The sequence below is a fragment of the Brassica rapa genome, chromosome A01 (assembly GCF_000309985.2).
Source record: "Brassica rapa cultivar Chiifu-401-42 chromosome A01, CAAS_Brap_v3.01, whole genome shotgun sequence".
Classification (NCBI taxonomy): Eukaryota; Viridiplantae; Streptophyta; class Magnoliopsida; order Brassicales; family Brassicaceae; genus Brassica; species Brassica rapa.
The window spans coordinates 26,734,853-26,753,236 of record NC_024795.2 but is presented as its reverse complement, the minus strand read 5'-3'; the positions used below and the strand labels follow the sequence as shown (position 1 = coordinate 26,753,236).

General features: G+C 38.8%; 4 protein-coding genes and 1 non-coding gene across 6 annotated transcripts; 3 read left to right on the top strand and 2 right to left on the bottom strand.

Annotated features, from left to right (window-relative positions):
* The first annotated feature begins 1,605 nt into the window (after positions 1 to 1,605).
* LOC103847029 (protein yippee-like At3g11230) lies at positions 1,606 to 3,216 on the top strand. The gene is made up of 5 exons (XM_009124061.3): positions 1,606 to 2,036; positions 2,370 to 2,413; positions 2,529 to 2,637; positions 2,715 to 2,770; positions 2,847 to 3,216. Exons 1-5 carry the CDS (start codon positions 1,941 to 1,943, stop codon positions 2,929 to 2,931), a joined length of 390 nt encoding a protein of 129 aa, XP_009122309.1. The 5' UTR covers positions 1,606 to 1,940; the 3' UTR covers positions 2,932 to 3,216.
* Positions 3,217 to 3,888: 672 nt separating this feature from the next.
* Positions 3,889 to 8,060, top strand: LOC103847020 (spliceosome-associated protein 130 A). Its single transcript, XM_009124050.3, has 3 exons — positions 3,889 to 7,023; positions 7,140 to 7,631; positions 7,746 to 8,060. The coding sequence occupies exons 1-3, from the start codon at positions 4,009 to 4,011 to the stop codon at positions 7,881 to 7,883; spliced, it is 3,645 nt and encodes a 1,214-aa protein (XP_009122298.1). The 5' UTR covers positions 3,889 to 4,008; the 3' UTR covers positions 7,884 to 8,060.
* Positions 8,061 to 10,304: 2,244 nt separating this feature from the next.
* On the bottom strand, positions 10,305 to 12,028 carry LOC103847011 (transcription factor DIVARICATA). The gene is made up of 3 exons (XM_009124039.3): positions 11,729 to 12,028; positions 11,114 to 11,507; positions 10,305 to 10,945 (listed from the first exon to the last, which is right to left on the bottom strand). Exons 2-3 carry the CDS (start codon positions 11,503 to 11,505, stop codon positions 10,570 to 10,572), a joined length of 768 nt encoding a protein of 255 aa, XP_009122287.1. The 5' UTR covers positions 11,506 to 11,507; positions 11,729 to 12,028; the 3' UTR covers positions 10,305 to 10,569.
* Positions 12,029 to 13,176: 1,148 nt separating this feature from the next.
* Positions 13,177 to 13,249, top strand: TRNAR-CCU. The gene has a single exon. It is a non-coding gene; the product is annotated as a tRNA-Arg (tRNA).
* A 554-nt stretch (positions 13,250 to 13,803) lies between these two features.
* Positions 13,804 to 16,822, bottom strand: LOC103846995 (L10-interacting MYB domain-containing protein). Of its 2 annotated transcripts, none has more exons than XM_009124021.3 (4): positions 16,612 to 16,822; positions 15,912 to 16,205; positions 14,915 to 15,472; positions 13,804 to 14,615 (listed from the first exon to the last, which is right to left on the bottom strand). In XM_009124021.3, the coding sequence occupies exons 2-4, from the start codon at positions 16,194 to 16,196 to the stop codon at positions 14,001 to 14,003; spliced, it is 1,458 nt and encodes a 485-aa protein (XP_009122269.1). In that variant the 5' UTR covers positions 16,197 to 16,205; positions 16,612 to 16,822; the 3' UTR covers positions 13,804 to 14,000. The 2 variants fall into 2 exon arrangements, with proteins under 2 accessions (XP_009122269.1, XP_009122276.1); XM_009124028.3 differs by having other exon boundaries at positions 15,912 to 16,200; positions 16,612 to 16,754.
* Between the last annotated feature and the right edge of the window lie 1,562 nt (positions 16,823 to 18,384).

The window sequence follows — 18,384 nt, the reverse complement described above, 5'->3', positions numbered from 1 at the left end:
AGAACGTCGCAGATTAATGCAGAATGATGCGGTTGCGTGGGTCTACGGCGGCTCTTCGCCAACTTTGAGGCGGTTTAGAAACTGAGATTCGTTAAAACTTTTCTAAAGACTCTTAATGAATCAGTGGGTCTGCATGTATGTAAGTAAATTATTAATTTATTAGAGTAATTGGAAAAGAAAACAAACGGTCCATGGCGTTTAAATAAATACAATATTTGTGACAATACATATGATTATTGAGAGCATTTCTAATGATTTTTTTTTCTAAAATAAAGTAAAATAAAATATAAAATAAAAACTGTTTAACTTTAATTTATTTTTTTTATTTTATAATAGAATAAAGAACAAAGAAAAAATAGATTATTCTATAAATCGAAGTGGGATATAGAGTTAGGTTAAAATATTTTGTATTTTATATTTTATTTTATATTAAAGTGAAAAATAAAGCAGTGATAGATAAAAAAAAACTCTCAGAAAGAGGAAAAAATAGTGGTGGAACCAAGTATCACAAAGCTTCAAGCCTTTGCTTGGAAGCTGAAAGCGCCAAGAAAGATGTGCCATCTTATTTGGCAATTGATAACGGGACAGGTGGCAGTGACGAGGAACCTAGTCAGGCGGAATATGAGGTGTGATAATTATTGCCCGAGGTGTGGAGAAACAGATGAATCCGTAACTCATGCAATATTTGAATGCCCACCAGCTCTCCAAGTATGGTCCTTATCAGCAATCCCTACAAGTCCAGGGATATTTCCACTGGCGAGCGTCTACACAAACATGGATTATTTATTCTGGAGGAAGAATGCCATCATTCAGCCGGACCAAGATAGGGATCCTTATCCTTGGATAATATGGTATATTTGGAAGGCTCGCAATGATAAACTTTTCAGAGGTATAGATAGAGATCCTTTGGAGCTTGTTTGACATGCAGAGAGTGAATGCCAAGCATGGTTTAATGCAAATGAGATGATTGCACTAGTAGGACAGGCCAACGATAATGAGGTGAACCAAGCCATAAGTTTGGGTAATATTTGCATGCTAGATGGATCGTGGACAGCTTCTGACAGATTTAGTGGATGTGGATGGATCTGGACTGACAGTGCGGAAAACGTGCAACTTATGGGAACACGAAATTTCACTCGTTGTGAATCAGCACTACACTCGGAGGTAGAAGCACTGCGATGGGCGATGGAGAATATGCTTCAACACTCACCGTGCCAGAGATTTGGAACAGACTGCAAAGAACTAATCGCCATGATAAAGGAACCTCAGGAGTGGCCAAGCTTCGCGACAGAACTGGAAAAAATAGAGACCCTGCAGATTTGTTTCCCGGAATTCGAGATCATCTATGTGCCACGAGTGCGCAATCAATCCTCAGATTTTTTAGCTAAGACTGCAAGAACTTTTCGTAGGGAGTTATTTTTTATTGGTTGTTCTATTCCGGTCTGGTTACCCAGACCACCTCAAGTTTGAGTAATAGAATGGCCGTTTGACGTAAAAAAAAAAAAAAAAGATAAAGAAAAACTCAATAAAGGATAAGAAGCAATCGCGTACACTCCATCAATCTAGTGTAGCAACTAGCAATATGAAACAGAGTATATATACACTTTTTTAGAAAATAGTTAGGTGTATTCACAGGCCATGACTTGGTCAGGTCCACGTTTCTACAGAAGACGAACATTTTTTTTATTAGAAAAAGAATAGCTATCGTGAAAGTAAAAGAACAGTTAGCATTTTCTCCATTTTATAGTTTTCTTTTTGTCTTTCAAACAAATTCGGCAGATAATCCTAACGCGTTGTTCCGTAATTAATGATCTCTCCCATCTTATCACACTCTCCTTGATTTATTACATAGAGTTTGGTTCTTTTTCTCCAAAAGTATATTTTTCTTAATTAGATTCCTGGAAGGAGAAAAAAAAGAAAGAAAGTAAACAGTTGATCGGATGGGGAGACTGTTCTTGGTGAATTTGGAAGGAAAGTCATACAATTGTAGGCACTGCAACACTAATATTGCTCTCTGCTCTGATGTCGTCTCCAAGGTCTTTTTTCATTTTTCTGGCTGTTTTTTTTTACTACTTATCCCTGATTCTTTGCTCTCTGATCTTTCATATTCTTTTTTTTTTTTTTTTTTGATCTTTCATTTTCAAAGCACTGATATATGAAAGATTCAAAGCACTGAAATTAAAATTATCAGTGCTTTGAATCTTTCATATTCAAAGCACTGATAATTTTAATTTGATGATTAAGTAATCATGTGATCTAAATTAATTATGGAGGATAATCGTATTGTTGCTTGCATTTGTATTTGACTATTGCCTTTTGATCCATTATCAAAATCTTTTTTTTTTTTTTTTTTTTGCTTTGGTTTACAGTCTTTCCAATCTCGCCATGGGAAAGCTTACCTCTTCCGTAAGGTGTAAGTTTTCTGCTTCCATAGTTTAAATCCTTTGGAACATGGCCTTATTTGTCAAAGCTCGATAGCAAAAGTTTTATGCATGTTAACCAGTAGTCCTTGGATTTGGTGTGGACAGAGCGAATGTGTATGCTGGGGAGAAGGAAGATAGGATGATGATGACCGGCATGCACACTGTGGTCGATATCTACTGCGTCAAATGCGGCTCTTATCTTGGATGGCGATATGTAAATAAGAATACTTCCAAATCTTTCGTAGTCTATAATGTTTCTTGGTATCAACCTTTTGTCTGTTTGTACTTCAGGAGTTTGCTTTTGAGAAGAGCCAAAAGTACAAGGAAGGCAAATCTGTTCTCGAAAGGTATCTACTTCTCTTTTTCATCTCAGTCACTGTTGTTTTTTTCTGAGTTGAGATGATGTTTCATATACTTTGACAGGTACAAGGTCTGTGGTCCGGATGAGAACAATTACTTGGTGGTGGCTCAAGAAGTTGAAGCTGGAGAAACTGATACTGATGAATGAATGAATGAATGAATGATGATGCTTCATTCATCTCAATAACTCATTATCTGATTTGTACATTCTCTCCTCCTCTTTCTATCATTCCTTTTCATTGTCTTTCTTCTCATTTTGTGAACCATCCATCTTCCATTAGGTCACCTTCTGAGATCAATTGTTTGTGTTGCAACTACTTTTAAAACACATACAATTAGAAGATATCTCATTATCTTATTTGTCAAAGCTTTTAAGTTTGTTTCTAAAGTTCTTTGCTAAATGAATAGCAGTGCACATTCATGTTTAGAATCATATTCAGTTTGTATTAATTCCAAGTCTTGACAGAATTTACCAAACACATTTTGGTTCCAAACATAGAAACATTTTGTAATCACAAGGAGGAACATGACAACACTGAGATCTCATCTCATAATATATTAATGTTACAAAGTCTGAAAAAGACATGTTAGGTGATCTTATATGTATCTTTATGACTCAAAATATCCAATGTATGAATTATATGATGACATAAACATGTACTGTACAACAAGTCTAAGCTGGTTCACTTACTTACTTTCCTTTAGTTTGTTATACATCATAAGAACTAATATCATGGATTCAAAGAACTTTGACTTGACCATTATAGTCTACCATATCTTAACTAGAGGTCTTTGGCTGTTAACCAATAACCACACACACACACACAAGAGGTACTTTGGTCCGAGAAGTAATAAAATAGAGAAGATTAATGCATCTTTCAATAGTAATTCTAATTTTTTTCTTATCACAAAGCACTTCAAACTGTTTTTGTATAACCAAATCAATTTTACATACCACCAAACCGGACTAATAAAATAAACCAAGGATTAAAAAAGTATATTCTCTACGGTCATATTATATACAATAGGGTCGGTCGCATCTTAAGTTTAATTGGGCTTTAAATACAAAGGCCCATTAAACCTTCTAAAGTAGAGACAGAGAGAGTGAGAGAGTCTCTACCCGAAGAAGCAGCAGCGAACTGAAAACTCATAGCCAACGATAAGAAAACGAAAACCCTAACGGCAACCCCCAAGGCGGCGCTCGGATCGAAGACGGTGACACGAGATGTATCTCTACAGCTTAACCCTCCAGCAGGCGACGGGAATCACCTGCGCGATCAACGGCAACTTCTCCGGCGGAAAGGCGCAGGAGATCGCCGTCGCTCGCGGCAAGATCCTCGATCTCCTCCGCCCCGACGAGAACGGTAAAATCCAAACGATTCACTCCGTCGAAGTCTTCGGCGCGATCAGATCCCTAGCTCAGTTTAGGTTAACCGGCGGCCAGAAGGATTACATAGTCGTAGGGTCGGATTCGGGTAGGATAGTGATCTTAGAGTACAATAAGGAGAAGAACGTTTTCGATAAGGTTCATCAGGAGACGTTTGGGAAGTCGGGGTGTAGGAGGATAGTCCCTGGGCAGTACTTGGCGGTTGATCCCAAGGGGAGGGCTGTGATGGTTGGAGCGTGTGAGAAGCAGAAGCTTGTGTATGTGTTGAATAGAGATACAGCTGCTAGGTTGACTATTTCGTCTCCCTTGGAGGCTCATAAGTCTCATACGATTTGTTACTCTGTGTGTGGTGTGGACTGCGGGTTTGATAATCCTGTGTTTGCGGCTGTTGAGCTTGATTACTCTGAGGCGGATCAGGATCCGACGGGGCAGGCGTCTAGTGAGGCTCAGAAGCATTTGACTTTCTACGAGCTTGATTTGGGGTTGAACCATGTTTCTAGGAAGTGGTCTGAGCCTGTTGATAATGGTGCGAATATGCTTGTGACTGTTCCTGGAGGAGCTGATGGGCCGAGTGGGGTTTTGGTTTGTGCTGAGAATTTCGTTATTTATAAGAACCAGGGTCATGCGGATGTGAGGGCTGTGATTCCGAGGAGAGCTGATTTGCCTGCTGAGAGAGGGGTGTTGGTGGTTTCTGCTGCTATGCACAAGCAGAAGACGACTTTCTTCTTTCTTCTCCAGACCGAGTATGGTGATGTTTTCAAGGCTACTTTGGATCATGATGGGGATCATGTGTCTGAGTTGAAGATCAAGTATTTTGACACTATTCCTGTCGCTGCGTCCATATGTGTGTTGAAGCTGGGGTTTCTTTTCGCTGCTTCGGAGTTTGGGAACCATGGTTTGTATCAGTTTCAGGCGATAGGGGATGAGCCCGACGTGGAGTCTTCTTCCTCTAATCTGATGGAGACTGAAGATGGGTTTCAACCTGTTTTTTTTCAGCCGAGAAGACTTAAGAACCTTGTTAGGATTGACCAAGTCGAGAGTCTGATGCCGCTCATGGACATGAAAGTCCTTAACCTTTTTGAGGAAGAAACCCCTCAGATCTTTTCACTCTGTGGACGGGGTCCGCGATCTTCTCTGAGGATACTGAGGCCTGGTTTAGCCATCAGCGAGATGGCCGTCTCTCAGCTTCCGGGTCAGCCAAGTGCGGTGTGGACGGTGAAGAAGAATGTGAGTGATGAGTTTGATGCGTATATCGTTGTCTCCTTCACCAATGCTACCCTGGTTCTTTCAATTGGTGAAACAGTCGAAGAAGTCAACGACAGTGGGTTTCTTGATACCACCCCTTCCCTGGCCGTGTCTCTGATTGGTGATGATTCGCTCATGCAAGTCCATCCCAATGGTATCCGCCACATAAGGGAAGATGGGCGTATTAATGAATGGAGAACTCCTGGCAAGAGGTCGATTGTCAAAGTTGGATATAACCGGCTTCAAGTGGTGATTGCGTTGAGTGGTGGAGAGCTCATTTATTTTGAGGCAGATATGACTGGTCAGCTGATGGAGGTGGAGAAACATGAAATGTCTGGAGATGTGGCCTGCCTGGACATTGCGCCTGTTCCTGAAGGAAGACAAAGATCCCGTTTCCTTGCTGTGGGATCCTATGATAATACAGTGCGTATTCTGTCTCTGGACCCAGATGACTGTCTGCAGATTCTCAGCGTGCAGAGTGTCTCTTCCGCTCCAGAGTCTTTGCTGTTCCTCGAAGTTCAAGCATCAATTGGTGGGGATGATGGTGCTGATCACCCGGCTAGCCTCTTCCTTAACTCTGGTCTGCAGAACGGTGTTTTGTTCAGAACAGTGGTTGATATGGTGACTGGTCAGCTTTCTGATTCTCGTTCTCGGTTCTTGGGGCTGAAGCCACCCAAGTTATTCGCCATTTCTGTGAGAGGTCGGTCTGCGATGCTGTGTTTGTCTAGTCGACCTTGGCTTGGTTATATACATCGGGGACACTTCCACTTGACGCCTCTCTCTTACGAGACTTTGGAATTTGCTGCCCCTTTTTCATCTGATCAATGTGCTGAAGGTGTTGTCTCTGTTGCCGGGGATGCTCTCAGGATTTTCATGTTTGATCGTCTTGGGGAAACGTTCAACGAAACCATGGTTCCTCTGAGGTACACGCCTAGAAAGTTTGTTGTACATCCCAAGAAGAAGCTGCTGGTTATCGTTGAGAGTGACCAAGGAGCATTTACCGCAGAAGAGCGTGAAGCGGCAAGAAAGGAATGCTTCCAGGCCGGTGGAGCAGGAGAAAATGGTAATGGCAGCGCAGATCAGATGGAGAATGGTGGGGACGATGAGGATAAGGAAGACCCACTCTGTGATGAGCAGTATGGTTATCCCAAAGCAGAGTCAGAAAAGTGGGTCTCTTGCATCAGAGTTGTTGACCCTAAGACAGCTGATACAACTTGTCTACTGGAACTTCAAGACAACGAAGCTGCTTACAGTGTCTGTACAGTGAATTTCCACGATAAAGAGTATGGTACTTTGCTGGCTGTTGGCACAGTCAAAGGGATGCAGTTCTGGCCCAAGAAGAGACTAGTGGCTGGGTTCATACATATTTATAGGTTTGTGGAGGAAGGGAGAAAACTTGAGCTGCTTCATAAGACTCAAGTAGAAGGTGTTCCTCTTGCATTATGCCAGTTCCAGGGAAGACTGCTGGCAGGAATCGGACCTGTGCTTAGGTTGTATGACTTGGGAAAAAAGAGACTGCTTAGGAAATGTGAAAACAAGCTCTTCCCAAACACCATCATCTCTATCCAAACTTACCGTGACCGTATCTACGTTGGAGACATTCAAGAGGTCAGTGATTACATTTCCCTTTTCATTTTTGGTTCTTTGAAGTAGTTAGTATACTTGACGTTGTTGACTTAACCGTAAGTGCCTTTCTTTTTATTTTTTGTGTGTATTTGCTGCAGTCATTCCATTACTGCAAGTACAGGCGCGATGAGAATCAGTTATACATATTTGCCGATGACTGTGTGCCGAGATGGCTGACAGCATCGCACCATGTGGATTTCGACACCATGGCAGGTGCAGACAAGTTTGGGAATATCTACTTTGTGAGGCTGCCTCAGGATGTGTCGGAGGAGATTGAAGAAGACCCGACAGGCGGGAAGATCAAGTGGGAGCAAGGAAAGCTTAACGGAGCACCAAACAAAGTGGACGAGATTGTGCAGTTTCACGTCGGGGACGTTGTGACGTGCTTGCAGAAAGCTTCGATGATCCCAGGTGGATCAGAATCAATCATGTATGGGACAGTGATGGGTAGCATCGGAGCATTGCATGCATTCACATCCCGTGATGATGTTGATTTCTTCTCTCATCTGGAGATGCACATGAGGCAGGAGTATCCTCCTCTCTGTGGGAGAGACCATATGGCTTACAGATCTGCCTATTTTCCAGTCAAGGTGAGTATAAAATAAACCCCATTGTTCTCCTATAAGCATATCGTAAGCTCTCTTGATTTTGTTTAATGACATTTTTGTTTTTTTGCCGCATCTGCTACTTTTTTTTCAAAACAGGATGTGATAGATGGAGATCTCTGCGAGCAGTTTCCAACACTTCCAATAGATTTGCAGAGGAAAATAGCAGATGAGTTGGATAGAACACCTGCTGAGATTCTCAAGAAGCTTGAAGATGCTAGGAACAAGATCATTTAGTTCGTTTGTTTGTAGTGTGCTCTGCCTAGGTGAGAACTGATGAATGTTTGTTCTTCTACTGCTGTTACAATGTGTGAAATTTTCAAATTGGTCATTGTGTAAACCACTATTTCAGCTTACAACTTGGATCGTAGCATACACTTTTTCCACTATTTGCTATATTTTAGTTTGGGTGTAGCCCTGTTCGTTTGGTTGCCGCAGGTTTCGGCGGCAGCGGCAGCGTCAATGAGGACAGTTGTTGTTCGTTTCGCAGACGCTGACGCTGCCGCTGCCGCTGCCGCATATCATATCGCGACCGCAGGTTTTATCGGCGTCAGCCGCAGGACGCAGCGTTCGGACGCTGCCGCCGGTTCCTGCGTCAACGAAACGAACAAGAGTTGACGCAGAATGTTGACGCTGCCGCTGCCGCCGGTACCTGCGGCAACCAAACGAACAGCCCTTGTAATCATTCGATATTGAGGTCGTCTTCTTATAACCCAAGCTAATCAAATATGGTAATGAATTTGATTCAGGGAATATACAGAGAAAAAAGTCAATTACTTCATACAGTCAAAGCATATAGTAGACATTAACATGCTCCAGGAGAAAAGCATTGATCACTCCTCAAATAGCTAGTAAAGATCGGATTGAAACAACTACTTAGTAACTCCATAATCTAAGAACATCTTGTTTCAAGATTAGTGCGCACGTAAAACCTAATCTCTTTTTCTTTTGGTTAATATATAGTTTGGAGAGCCAATCATGTAATGAAAGATACCATAGTTAGAAAAAATGCTACTAAAATATAGAAAATCTATTAGTTTTGTGTTAAAATATGTATTTTTGTATGGTAATCTATTGTCTACATTGATATAGGAAAAAAAAAAAAGAAGATTCTCATTTTTATTGAGATCTTTTGTCATGAAAAATATTCTATCAATTCTCGAAAGTAAAATTTTTTAAAATATTTTAAAAATATAGAAAATCTATCTTTGTAGAATAAGAAAATATTTCAAAAAATCTTAGTTTCAGAAATGGAGGGAGTAAAAACTAAAAAGATCATAAGGAAAAAATTGTATTTAATTTTGAAGAAAAATAAAGTTTCACTAATGGCGTAAGAAAAATAAAGTTTCACTAACGGCGTAAGCTTCGCAAAAAGGATATGATGATTAGCGAAATGAAAAATGTAATTATGAATTCAAGAACGTGCGCAATATGCTTTTAAGACTATTTTTTTAAGAAACATTCTTTTTTTCTTGATAATTGTTGTGCTTAATTAGATTTTACAATTATAAAAATAGTTAAGCTTTTTGTTCGCATTAAATAGTTTTTTTTGGTGTAAGCATTAAATAGTTGAATGATACAATTTGATATGCTTATGATTAGGATAGCCTTAGCTTCTCGACGATTTTCGTACTTACATGACTGGTTCAGTGTTCTTCATGATGTTATTATCATCACCCCAGGCCCTTTGTGGATATGTTGCTACCTGCTTGGTATATTAATGCATGCAATAAATATTTCCCATACTTCAAAAATCCAGAAAATACATGTATAAGTCGGGCTAGTGTACTCATAGAATAGTATAATCTTGAATTCTTGGACATGTATTTTTTTCACGATTGCTATAGTTAAAAGTTTATAATAAAAACATGCGACTTTTATTTATAAATTCTCTAAAATTGTCATTTGCTATGGAAAAGATCTAACAAGGCGTCATCTCACTTTAAATCTATATTTTACATTTCTTTATATTGTTCTGATCAAGGTTATCAGCATCGCAAATCTTAGTCATCAAAGTGTAGATATACACACACACACGCATGTTACTATATATGTATGTGCCAAATAGTGTGAACTGTATAGTAGGACGTGAGAACATTGAATGTTTTTGAAATTGGTACACATCAGTGTAGTGCATGTAGATCCCATCGAGGCGACCAGATCGAAAGTGACAAAATAGCTTAAAGGGTGACCAAAGAAACAAAGCCATAAAGTTGCGAGAAAGAAAGAAACAACTTTATTTTCTTTATCCTAAATAGTACTAGCAAATTGCCATAGCATGTCACAAGTGATGATAAAGATTCATCTAAAATAGAAGATAATTAATTCAAGCATTTCTTTGAATATGAACTATGCTAATACAGAAGATATGTAACACCATAGTATTATTTTATTCTGAATATGTTAATATACATGTCGTTCAAAAAAAGAATATGTTAATATACATAATTTTGGGTGAGGCAAAGGGGTTGGTTGGTGTAATAGATGAGAAGAATGAGATTCTTTGGTTAGAAGTGGAAAGCAGACTCGGCCTCTATTTTATATACTCAAATCAATTGTTTAGACCTTCCCGCCTACACGCACTCAATATTTACCTATTTTCCCTCAAATTAATTTGTTAGTTTAATATTTTTTTTTCAATATAAAGCCTATGTGGAAACAGGTATCAAATTTCAGTTTTTCTTCTTATTAACAACTACAGTTAATGAAGCAAAAACGATAATTTACCAGAGATTTAGTAAACATAAACACACCACACATATACAGTCACAATATTCAGGTAAAAACAAAAACAAACAAGATCATGACACAAAAACACATATATAACAACTCGGACTCTTGCTTATAATGCTAGTTGCAGTTTCACAACTCAGCTTCATTAGAACTTTGATTTTGGTCGTTGGTGATAATATTATATGTTACTTTAACTTCTGGCACTGAATACATTTGCTCCAGCAAAGCGAACGGCAGCATCAAAGGGAGAGGATGATGGAGAAAACATGTGATTCTGACTCATAAACGTTAGTCCCTCCTCGGCATCATCCTTGTCGATAAACCCTAAATCCGGGAGGATGTCTCTATGATCAGAAAATGAACGGTTGAGATTGGCGTTTAGAAGATTAACGGTTGTGATGTCATGGATGCTTGGCCGGCGCTTATCCTTAGCTCCTGAGAGTTGTCTCTGGTAATACTTTTGAGCGTGGCTCGCAACTTGCGTCGGTGTCTTCGACACAACGAAGTTCCTCGATATGTTTCTCCAGTCTCCTTTCCCGTACTTGAGAAGCCCTAGCAAAAATCTCCTGCACAGAACAAGAAGCATAGCAATGTCAAGCCATAGAAAACAGGGGAATGACTTGTGCCGCAAGAAACAAAGCAATGTGAGCCCTAAGAAAACAGGGGAGTGACTTGTGCCACAAGGAATCTATAAAGGGTGACTTTTCATAAAAGTAAAATAATAGTCTCTTAACCTGTGTTCTTCCTCTGTCCAGGGGACTCCTTTCTTTCGATCGTGATCAGATCCTCTGCCCCAGCTAGGTCGCTTCCGACACGTGTCCTGGTCAAACCCTAAAGGAGAAGAAGCTGAAGGGTAACCAGGGATAGGGATACGTCCTGCTTCTATGTCGGAAACGTCTTCTTCAAGCTTACTGTATTGCTTCATAACATCGAAAACGGTTTTGCCAGGGATCATAGAAGCGATACTGAACCAGCGATCAGGCGAGTCTTCAGCGTATATCGCAAGGGCACGTTCGAACATCTTGTTCTCTTCTTTAGTCCAGACGCTGCTCGAGCTCATCATCTCTTGAACAACGAACCGGTTATCAGAGATAGGCACGTGAGAGAGGGGATGCAGAGTCTCCATACCTAAAAGTAAAGAAGAAAAAAAGTTAAAACTACAAACATAGCTCAAAGAAGTCCATCTTGTGTGTGTGTGTGTGTGGAAGCTTGAGGATTGATTTGTGGTATGTATTAGGAAATTATATAAAGTTTAATATATATAGTGGTTTAATGATAGGAATCAGAAGTGGAAAAAAAGACAAAAGGGGAGGTAAAATCAAGAATCGTATACTGAAGGAATCAAGAATCTGATTTGGGTGAGAGATATGAAGCATATAACACCGACCCTCGAATCTGACAAGGACTCAAAGGTTTGAAGAATCAAATGAGAATCTGCAAGAGTTTGGTCGGTCGAAGGAAGACAAAAGCAGCCAAGGCAGCAGATGAGAAGTGTCCTAGGATATAAAGCTGCGATGAGAATAGAGACAGAGTCAGTTGTTGTGAGAGGACAGCGAGGAGGAAGAGTATTATAGATAGAGAGGGTCACTATTGGTTTATGGGGGCACTGAGGAGGAAAGGAGTAAGTGAAATTTGGCGTATTTGGATTGGAGAAAAGCGAATGGCGTATTTTAGGAAATGGCAATTCCATCAGTTTTTGGTTTGATCCCTGGACGCCACTTGGTCAGCTCATTAAATGGATTGGTCCTGCTGGTCCTGCCCAGTTGCGCATTCCCCTCCATGCAAAAGTTTCTAAATCTTACACCGCGACAGGTTGGTCCCTTCCATCTCCACGATCAGAACCTTCGGTTAGCTTCCATATCTTTCTCTCCACCATCCCGCTGCCGCAACAGACAGACCCTGAGGACTCTTTTGATTGGTGTGTGGATGGAAAAAGTATTAATTTGGGTAATAAATATCCAGCGTCGAGGATGTGGGAAGTGATAAGACCAAGAAATGAGGTAAAACAATGGGCTGATCTTGTCTGGTTCAAAGGAGCTACCCCTAAAAATGCTTTTAATTTCTGGGTTGCAAATGCTGATAGACTGTCCACAAGATCAAGGCTTGCTTCATGGGGTCTGCAGGTCCCTTCAACTTGTACTTTCTGCTCCACAATGGAGGAGACTCGCGATCACTTGTTCCTATGTTGTTCTTTCAGCAGGGAAGTTTGGAACTTGACTATATCTAGGCTAGCGCCTATCTCTCGGTTCGGCTCGTGGGCTGAACTGCTGTCTTGGATCAGGCAGTCTTCAACTACTGCTCCCTCCATCCTAAGGAAATTGGCGGCTCAGTCCACAATCTACAATCTATGGAGGCAGCGGAACAACATCATCCACAACCAAGGTTTACTCCCTCCCGCCACGATTCACAAGCTGATCGACAAGGAAGTAAGGAACTCTATCACTGCAAGGAAGCACAGGAAGCAGTTTGGAAATTTGATGTCTTTATGGTTTAGATAATATGGCACTCCTATTATTTATGTTTTTGTTTCACCTTGTTTTTATTCTTTTTTGCCAAGGTGTCTCAGTTTCTTTGATCTACAATCCTTGTAAAATCAAACTTTCATTTATATGATATTAACAGTTATGCAAAAAAAAAAAAAAAAAAAAAAAAAAAAAAGCGAATGGCACCACTCAGATTCTTGCGGTTCATTTTTGTCGGAAAAGATTTAATAATACGAATTGCTATCGTCTTTTTTTTTCTAGTCCACACAGATTAGATACTATAATTAAAAATAAGGTAGATAGGAAGAACAAGAGCGCCTGTAGCTCAGTGGATAGAGCGTCTGTTTCCTAAGCAGAAGGCCGTAGGTTCGACCCCTACCTGGCGCGTATTTTTATTTTGGAGTTTATTGACTTCTTAAATTATTATTACTCTGTACGTTTCACCTCTGTATTTTTGGCTTTCATAAATTCTTAACGAGAAAGAGGTAATTAATCTAACTTAGACTTTTGACTGAATAATAGTTTTACATTTATTCAGAAAACACACTGTAGTTTATTGACATAAATGATGACTGTTCAGTAGTTACCATATATATGTCGGTGAAGATATTTTTCCACAAAGTATGACAGAGTCAAGTAGCTAAAGTACATTAACTCCCACTATCTCCCTCCACTACAAGTTTTTTACTTGTTTGATATTTAGGAGACTTACAAATTACTTTCCTTAAACAGAAAAATCCAAGAAACTCAACCAGCTTTTGTTATTACAGGTCTACCAAACCAAAGTTTAATTTAAACAAATATACTATCACGCTTTGAAATTGATACATCTCTACCAAACCAGCTATTAACTCTTTCTTGAATAACAAGTAAACAAACAATTCTTTTCCTTAACATTCCTCAAAGCTCAATAAGCAGATAGATAAAGATATCTTTTAGCATTTAGGAAAATCTAAAAGACTACTAATTAATATCTCAAAATGTTGAAAAGATATTATACATTGCTCTAGGTTACTCCAACATATTTTAGATATTACCAACAAACATTACAAAAAAAAACTGTCATTACTGAAAACATAAATAAACAGTTTTGCTTAATCACACACATAAGCAGGGAGGTCATAGTTAAAGAAGGAACTTAAGCAGCATGAGTAGGAGGACCAGCCTGAAGCCTAAGCAGCCAAGAGATTCTCAAACTTGCTTTCTTCAACTGCAAGAAGATCTCTCTGTACTCTTTCCTCAGAAACAAATCCAACGCAAACATGTAAAGATCACTCCCTGGCTCAACCTCCTCCATCGAATCCAAACGCTCAATACATTCACCAATAGTATACTCGCATTGCTTAGCCGACGCCAACGGACTCTCCCTCATCCTCTTAGCCTCCAAAGAGTTATATACCGGAGTTCCAATCTCAACATCTTGTAACCGAGACTCTGCAAAACCAAGTCTCCTGCGATGAGAAGTATGAGTAGGCTCACCATCATTATAGTCATCATTATCATCATCATCATCAGCATCTTCGTCATCATCATCGTCTCCATCTTCACTTCCTGTGACTGGCTCGTTTATGTAGAGAGTTGATAGTGGAGTTGGGTCATGTAGTAGCTGTGGTGACTCGGAATGGTCTCGCAGTTTCTTGCGGTAAGGACGGAAGTCAGCTTTCCCAGGCTCAATAACTCCTTTGAAGATGATTGCTAGTTTGTCAGCGCATGGAACTTGTTTCTTTCTGAACTGTGTAGCTCTAGGGTTCTCCTGCATATCAAAACACAGAAGAAAAAAATATTCTAATCTTGTCCTCAGCTTCAAACACTTGGATTCCGGCAAAGAGATGAAACCGTCTTTTTGTTATAAAAATACTACTTCAGTTCCTAAAAAAATAGATTTTTTAGTGTTTTCATACATTAAATCACTACGATAAATGCATTATTTTTTGCAATAATCAATTTCTAATAACTTTTAACCAATAGTAATTTTAATAAATTTATTTTATTTGTTTGAAGTTAACAATTTTATCTATATCTTAGTGAAATGGAAGGAGTGTTTTTTTTTACCTCTAAATAGATTCTCCAATCCTCTTCTGATGCGCCGAAGGTACAAGTATTTGGATCCCATTTCATGATAGGAGCACCAATGAGTTGACACCAAATCTTCCAGGCCTTCCTCGTGCAGTCCCAGTGGTTTTTTAACTGAGATCTTGTGTACTTTTTCCCAGTGTTTTGATTAATCGTCTCAAGCATCAGTCTCCAGCTTTCCTTTGGATAATGTGTGTTAGGTCTGTTTCCTTTATAAGTCTCCTGGACCAACAAGTCCAGAAACAGCTCGTGTGTGGCTGGTGACCAGTACCCTTTGGAATGAGTCGTTGAGAAATCAGATTCAATCTTCATATCATGATGAGTTGAGAAATTAGACGCTATCTGCATATCGTGATCATCATCATCATATCCAGTATCAACTTCTTGTTCAGGATGATGATGCCTGCTTCTTCGCTTCCTCTTGCATTTACTAGAACCACCTTCGTCATCTCCTACGTTACTACCTTCAAAGATAATCTCTAGCTTCTTGAGATACAAAGGAGGACTCGACCGAAACGTACCAGCATCAGGATTCACCTATGATTAAATCCAAACAACAAATCATCTCATGCATAGCTTTAGTTCAGGGACGTTTTACCACAAACCGAAAACCGAACCATAACCCCCGAACCGAAAAAAATAGATCCCGTTATAAAAAAAGATATCCACTTTCGGGTCGGATACGACCAAGCCGAAATCCGAATTAGAATCCAAAAATATCCAAAATTAGTTAAATATGTTAATTTTATATATATTAAAATTTATAAATTTTAGAGTATTTTTTTTGTCAACTTTTTAGTTTTTTAAAGATTTTTGTGTGATTGGTTATAACCCGATCCGAGCCGAAACCAACCCAAAAATTTAGTAAAATCCGAATGGACTTATGAGCATAGTACCGAAAATCCAAATCAACGGAACCAAATCCAAATGCTCAAGCCTATATAGCCTTAAGAAACACCAAAAAGTTTACACATACCTGCAAATAGTTGGCCCAGTCTTCAGCAGTGGCACGGAAAGTATTAGCCTCAGGATCCCATTTCATATCGCTGCACTGAACAAGCCTACGCCAAATCTTCCACTGCTTGCACATTGTGTCCCAATGATTCTTAAGCTGCTTCTTGTTAAACCTCGCCCCCGTCCTCTCCTGAAAAGGTTCAAATAAATGCTGCGTTCCAGGTTTGTTCCCTCGCAGCTTCTGCTCCACGCATAGCTCCACGAATACTCTGTGGTATTCAGGTTCCCACGCAGCTTTCCCCTTCATAACTCTTCACTAAATACGGGTGTAATATAATTAAGACAAGGGAAAAAAAAACATAAGTTTATGTCTGGTTAGTGTCTGAATCTTAATGTAACCCACTAGATAACATAATTAAATTGCAATTGCTTTACTTGGAAACATTACAGGACTTGTATCAAAAAAAAAACATTAGTTTCTTTCCGACACAAGATCACATCATGTCTAAAATACAGAACTAAACCTCTGGTTAGTTAGTGTCTGAATCTCAACAAAACCATTACAAAAAACTGACATCGACTGCAAATGCATAACAGTTAAGCAATTTAGGGCTAGATCCACTGATCTTTTAATCGATTTTGCCACACACGCATCGCATCACGATCGCGAAATTGGGTATCGCACGAGAAACGCGACTGTAAAAGAAAACGTGAAACGTTACCGGAAATTAGAATTGAGCGGTGAGAGCGATCTGGTGACCACTGTGTAGCGGTGTGGCTGCAAAAAAAAGAGGAGATCGCAATTTTTTTGCCTCGCTCTCTGTGATTTTGGCGTTTGCGCCGCTCGGGACGGAGCTTTCTGGCTCTCTAGGCGATTTCATTTATACCGGTTAAGCCGGTTTACTTTATTGGGAAACGTTTTTTTGTTGTGTTGACAGGTTTCAACAAACAATATGTCCAACAGATTTCCTCATTAATTCAATTAATGTTTTATGTGGATTTTAGTGTTCATTAAGTAGATGGTCAAAATATTAAATTGAAGTAGATAAATGAATTTATTGATTGTTTGGTTTTATATGATAAAAATCAATTTAGCCACTTATATAAATTTACCCTATGTTACATGGAAATGGAAACGGAAACGGATACATGGAAACGAAAGTGGGTACGTTGAAGCGGAAGCGCAGAAGCGAGATTCTTTAAAAAATTAGGAAGTAGGTACGTGTTGGAAGCATATCCATTTATAAGAAAATTTTAAAAAATCTAAAACTAAAACTTATATTATTTAAATTTAAAATAAAGCATTTATTCATTTATAATAATTTTGAAATGTTTTCATATTAAAACTGTGAAAATAAACATAAATTAAATTTAAAATAAATTATTATATTAAATATTTTTAATACTTTATAATTAATTAACATAATATATTTGAAAATATGATTTATCTTTCATAAGAACCTCAATGCAAAAAGATAATTTATAGTATTAATTTTCATATTTTAATATTTATATTCTCTATATTCAGTACTATTAAAATTTGGATTTTATGTACATTAAAAACTAAACTTTTATATTTTTATTGATATAAGACATTGTGTTTTTTTTTAAGAATGGAAGCGTGATTTCAAAACGGAATTGTAAGCTTCCAACGTGTTTTTAAGAAAATATTTTAGAAGCGTTTTGGAAGCAAGATTCCGAATCGGGAAGCGGAAGTTCGATGAAGCTTCCGTGCAATGTAGAATTTACCACTACATTTTTATAAAGTTATATGACATTACTTTTCATAGGTACATGCACTGATGCACATTTATACAACTGGCCTTTTATCATTGCTTGGCTGGATCATTATAGCCAGAATGCTCTCTTGTTCTCTGGATAAGATTCAAGTGTTGATTGTTCCAGAAGAACATGGCTCTCACATTGTCTAGTCTCATTTAGTTATCCTTGGTCTTGAATAATCTCTTGATCAACATATAAACTGAGCATTAATAGAACAGTCATTGCAATACAGTCCCGGTCTTTGCCAAAACCAAGTGAGAAAAGTAACCATCAACAAGTTTCCGGTTTTGTTTACAACCGGTTTCTATCTTCAAGGGTAAAAGATGATACTATCTCTTACCCTTCAGAAGATAGCAAAATCCCTTGAAGAACTGATTTAAGCGCTCTCGCAGCTGTGGCTGCAACGCACATAATGAATCCAAACAAGTGGAAACTTGGTTCACCTTGACATATACATGAAAATAAAAAAAATTTAGATAAGAGTGTCAAGACTATAAGCATACACGCCACACATAACAAAGAACAATTCCTCTTCTAGGCAAACCTTTTACACATCACATAACGTTCATATAGTGAAATGGTTGAGGTAAAGTAACGAACTTTACAAAACTCAGCAGCTTAATGCTCAGACCAACCCCAAAAGGTTCTCTAAAGTGAATTGTAAGTATGATCTATTACCCTCTACTTCAACCATTACTATCTCCTTAAAAGCT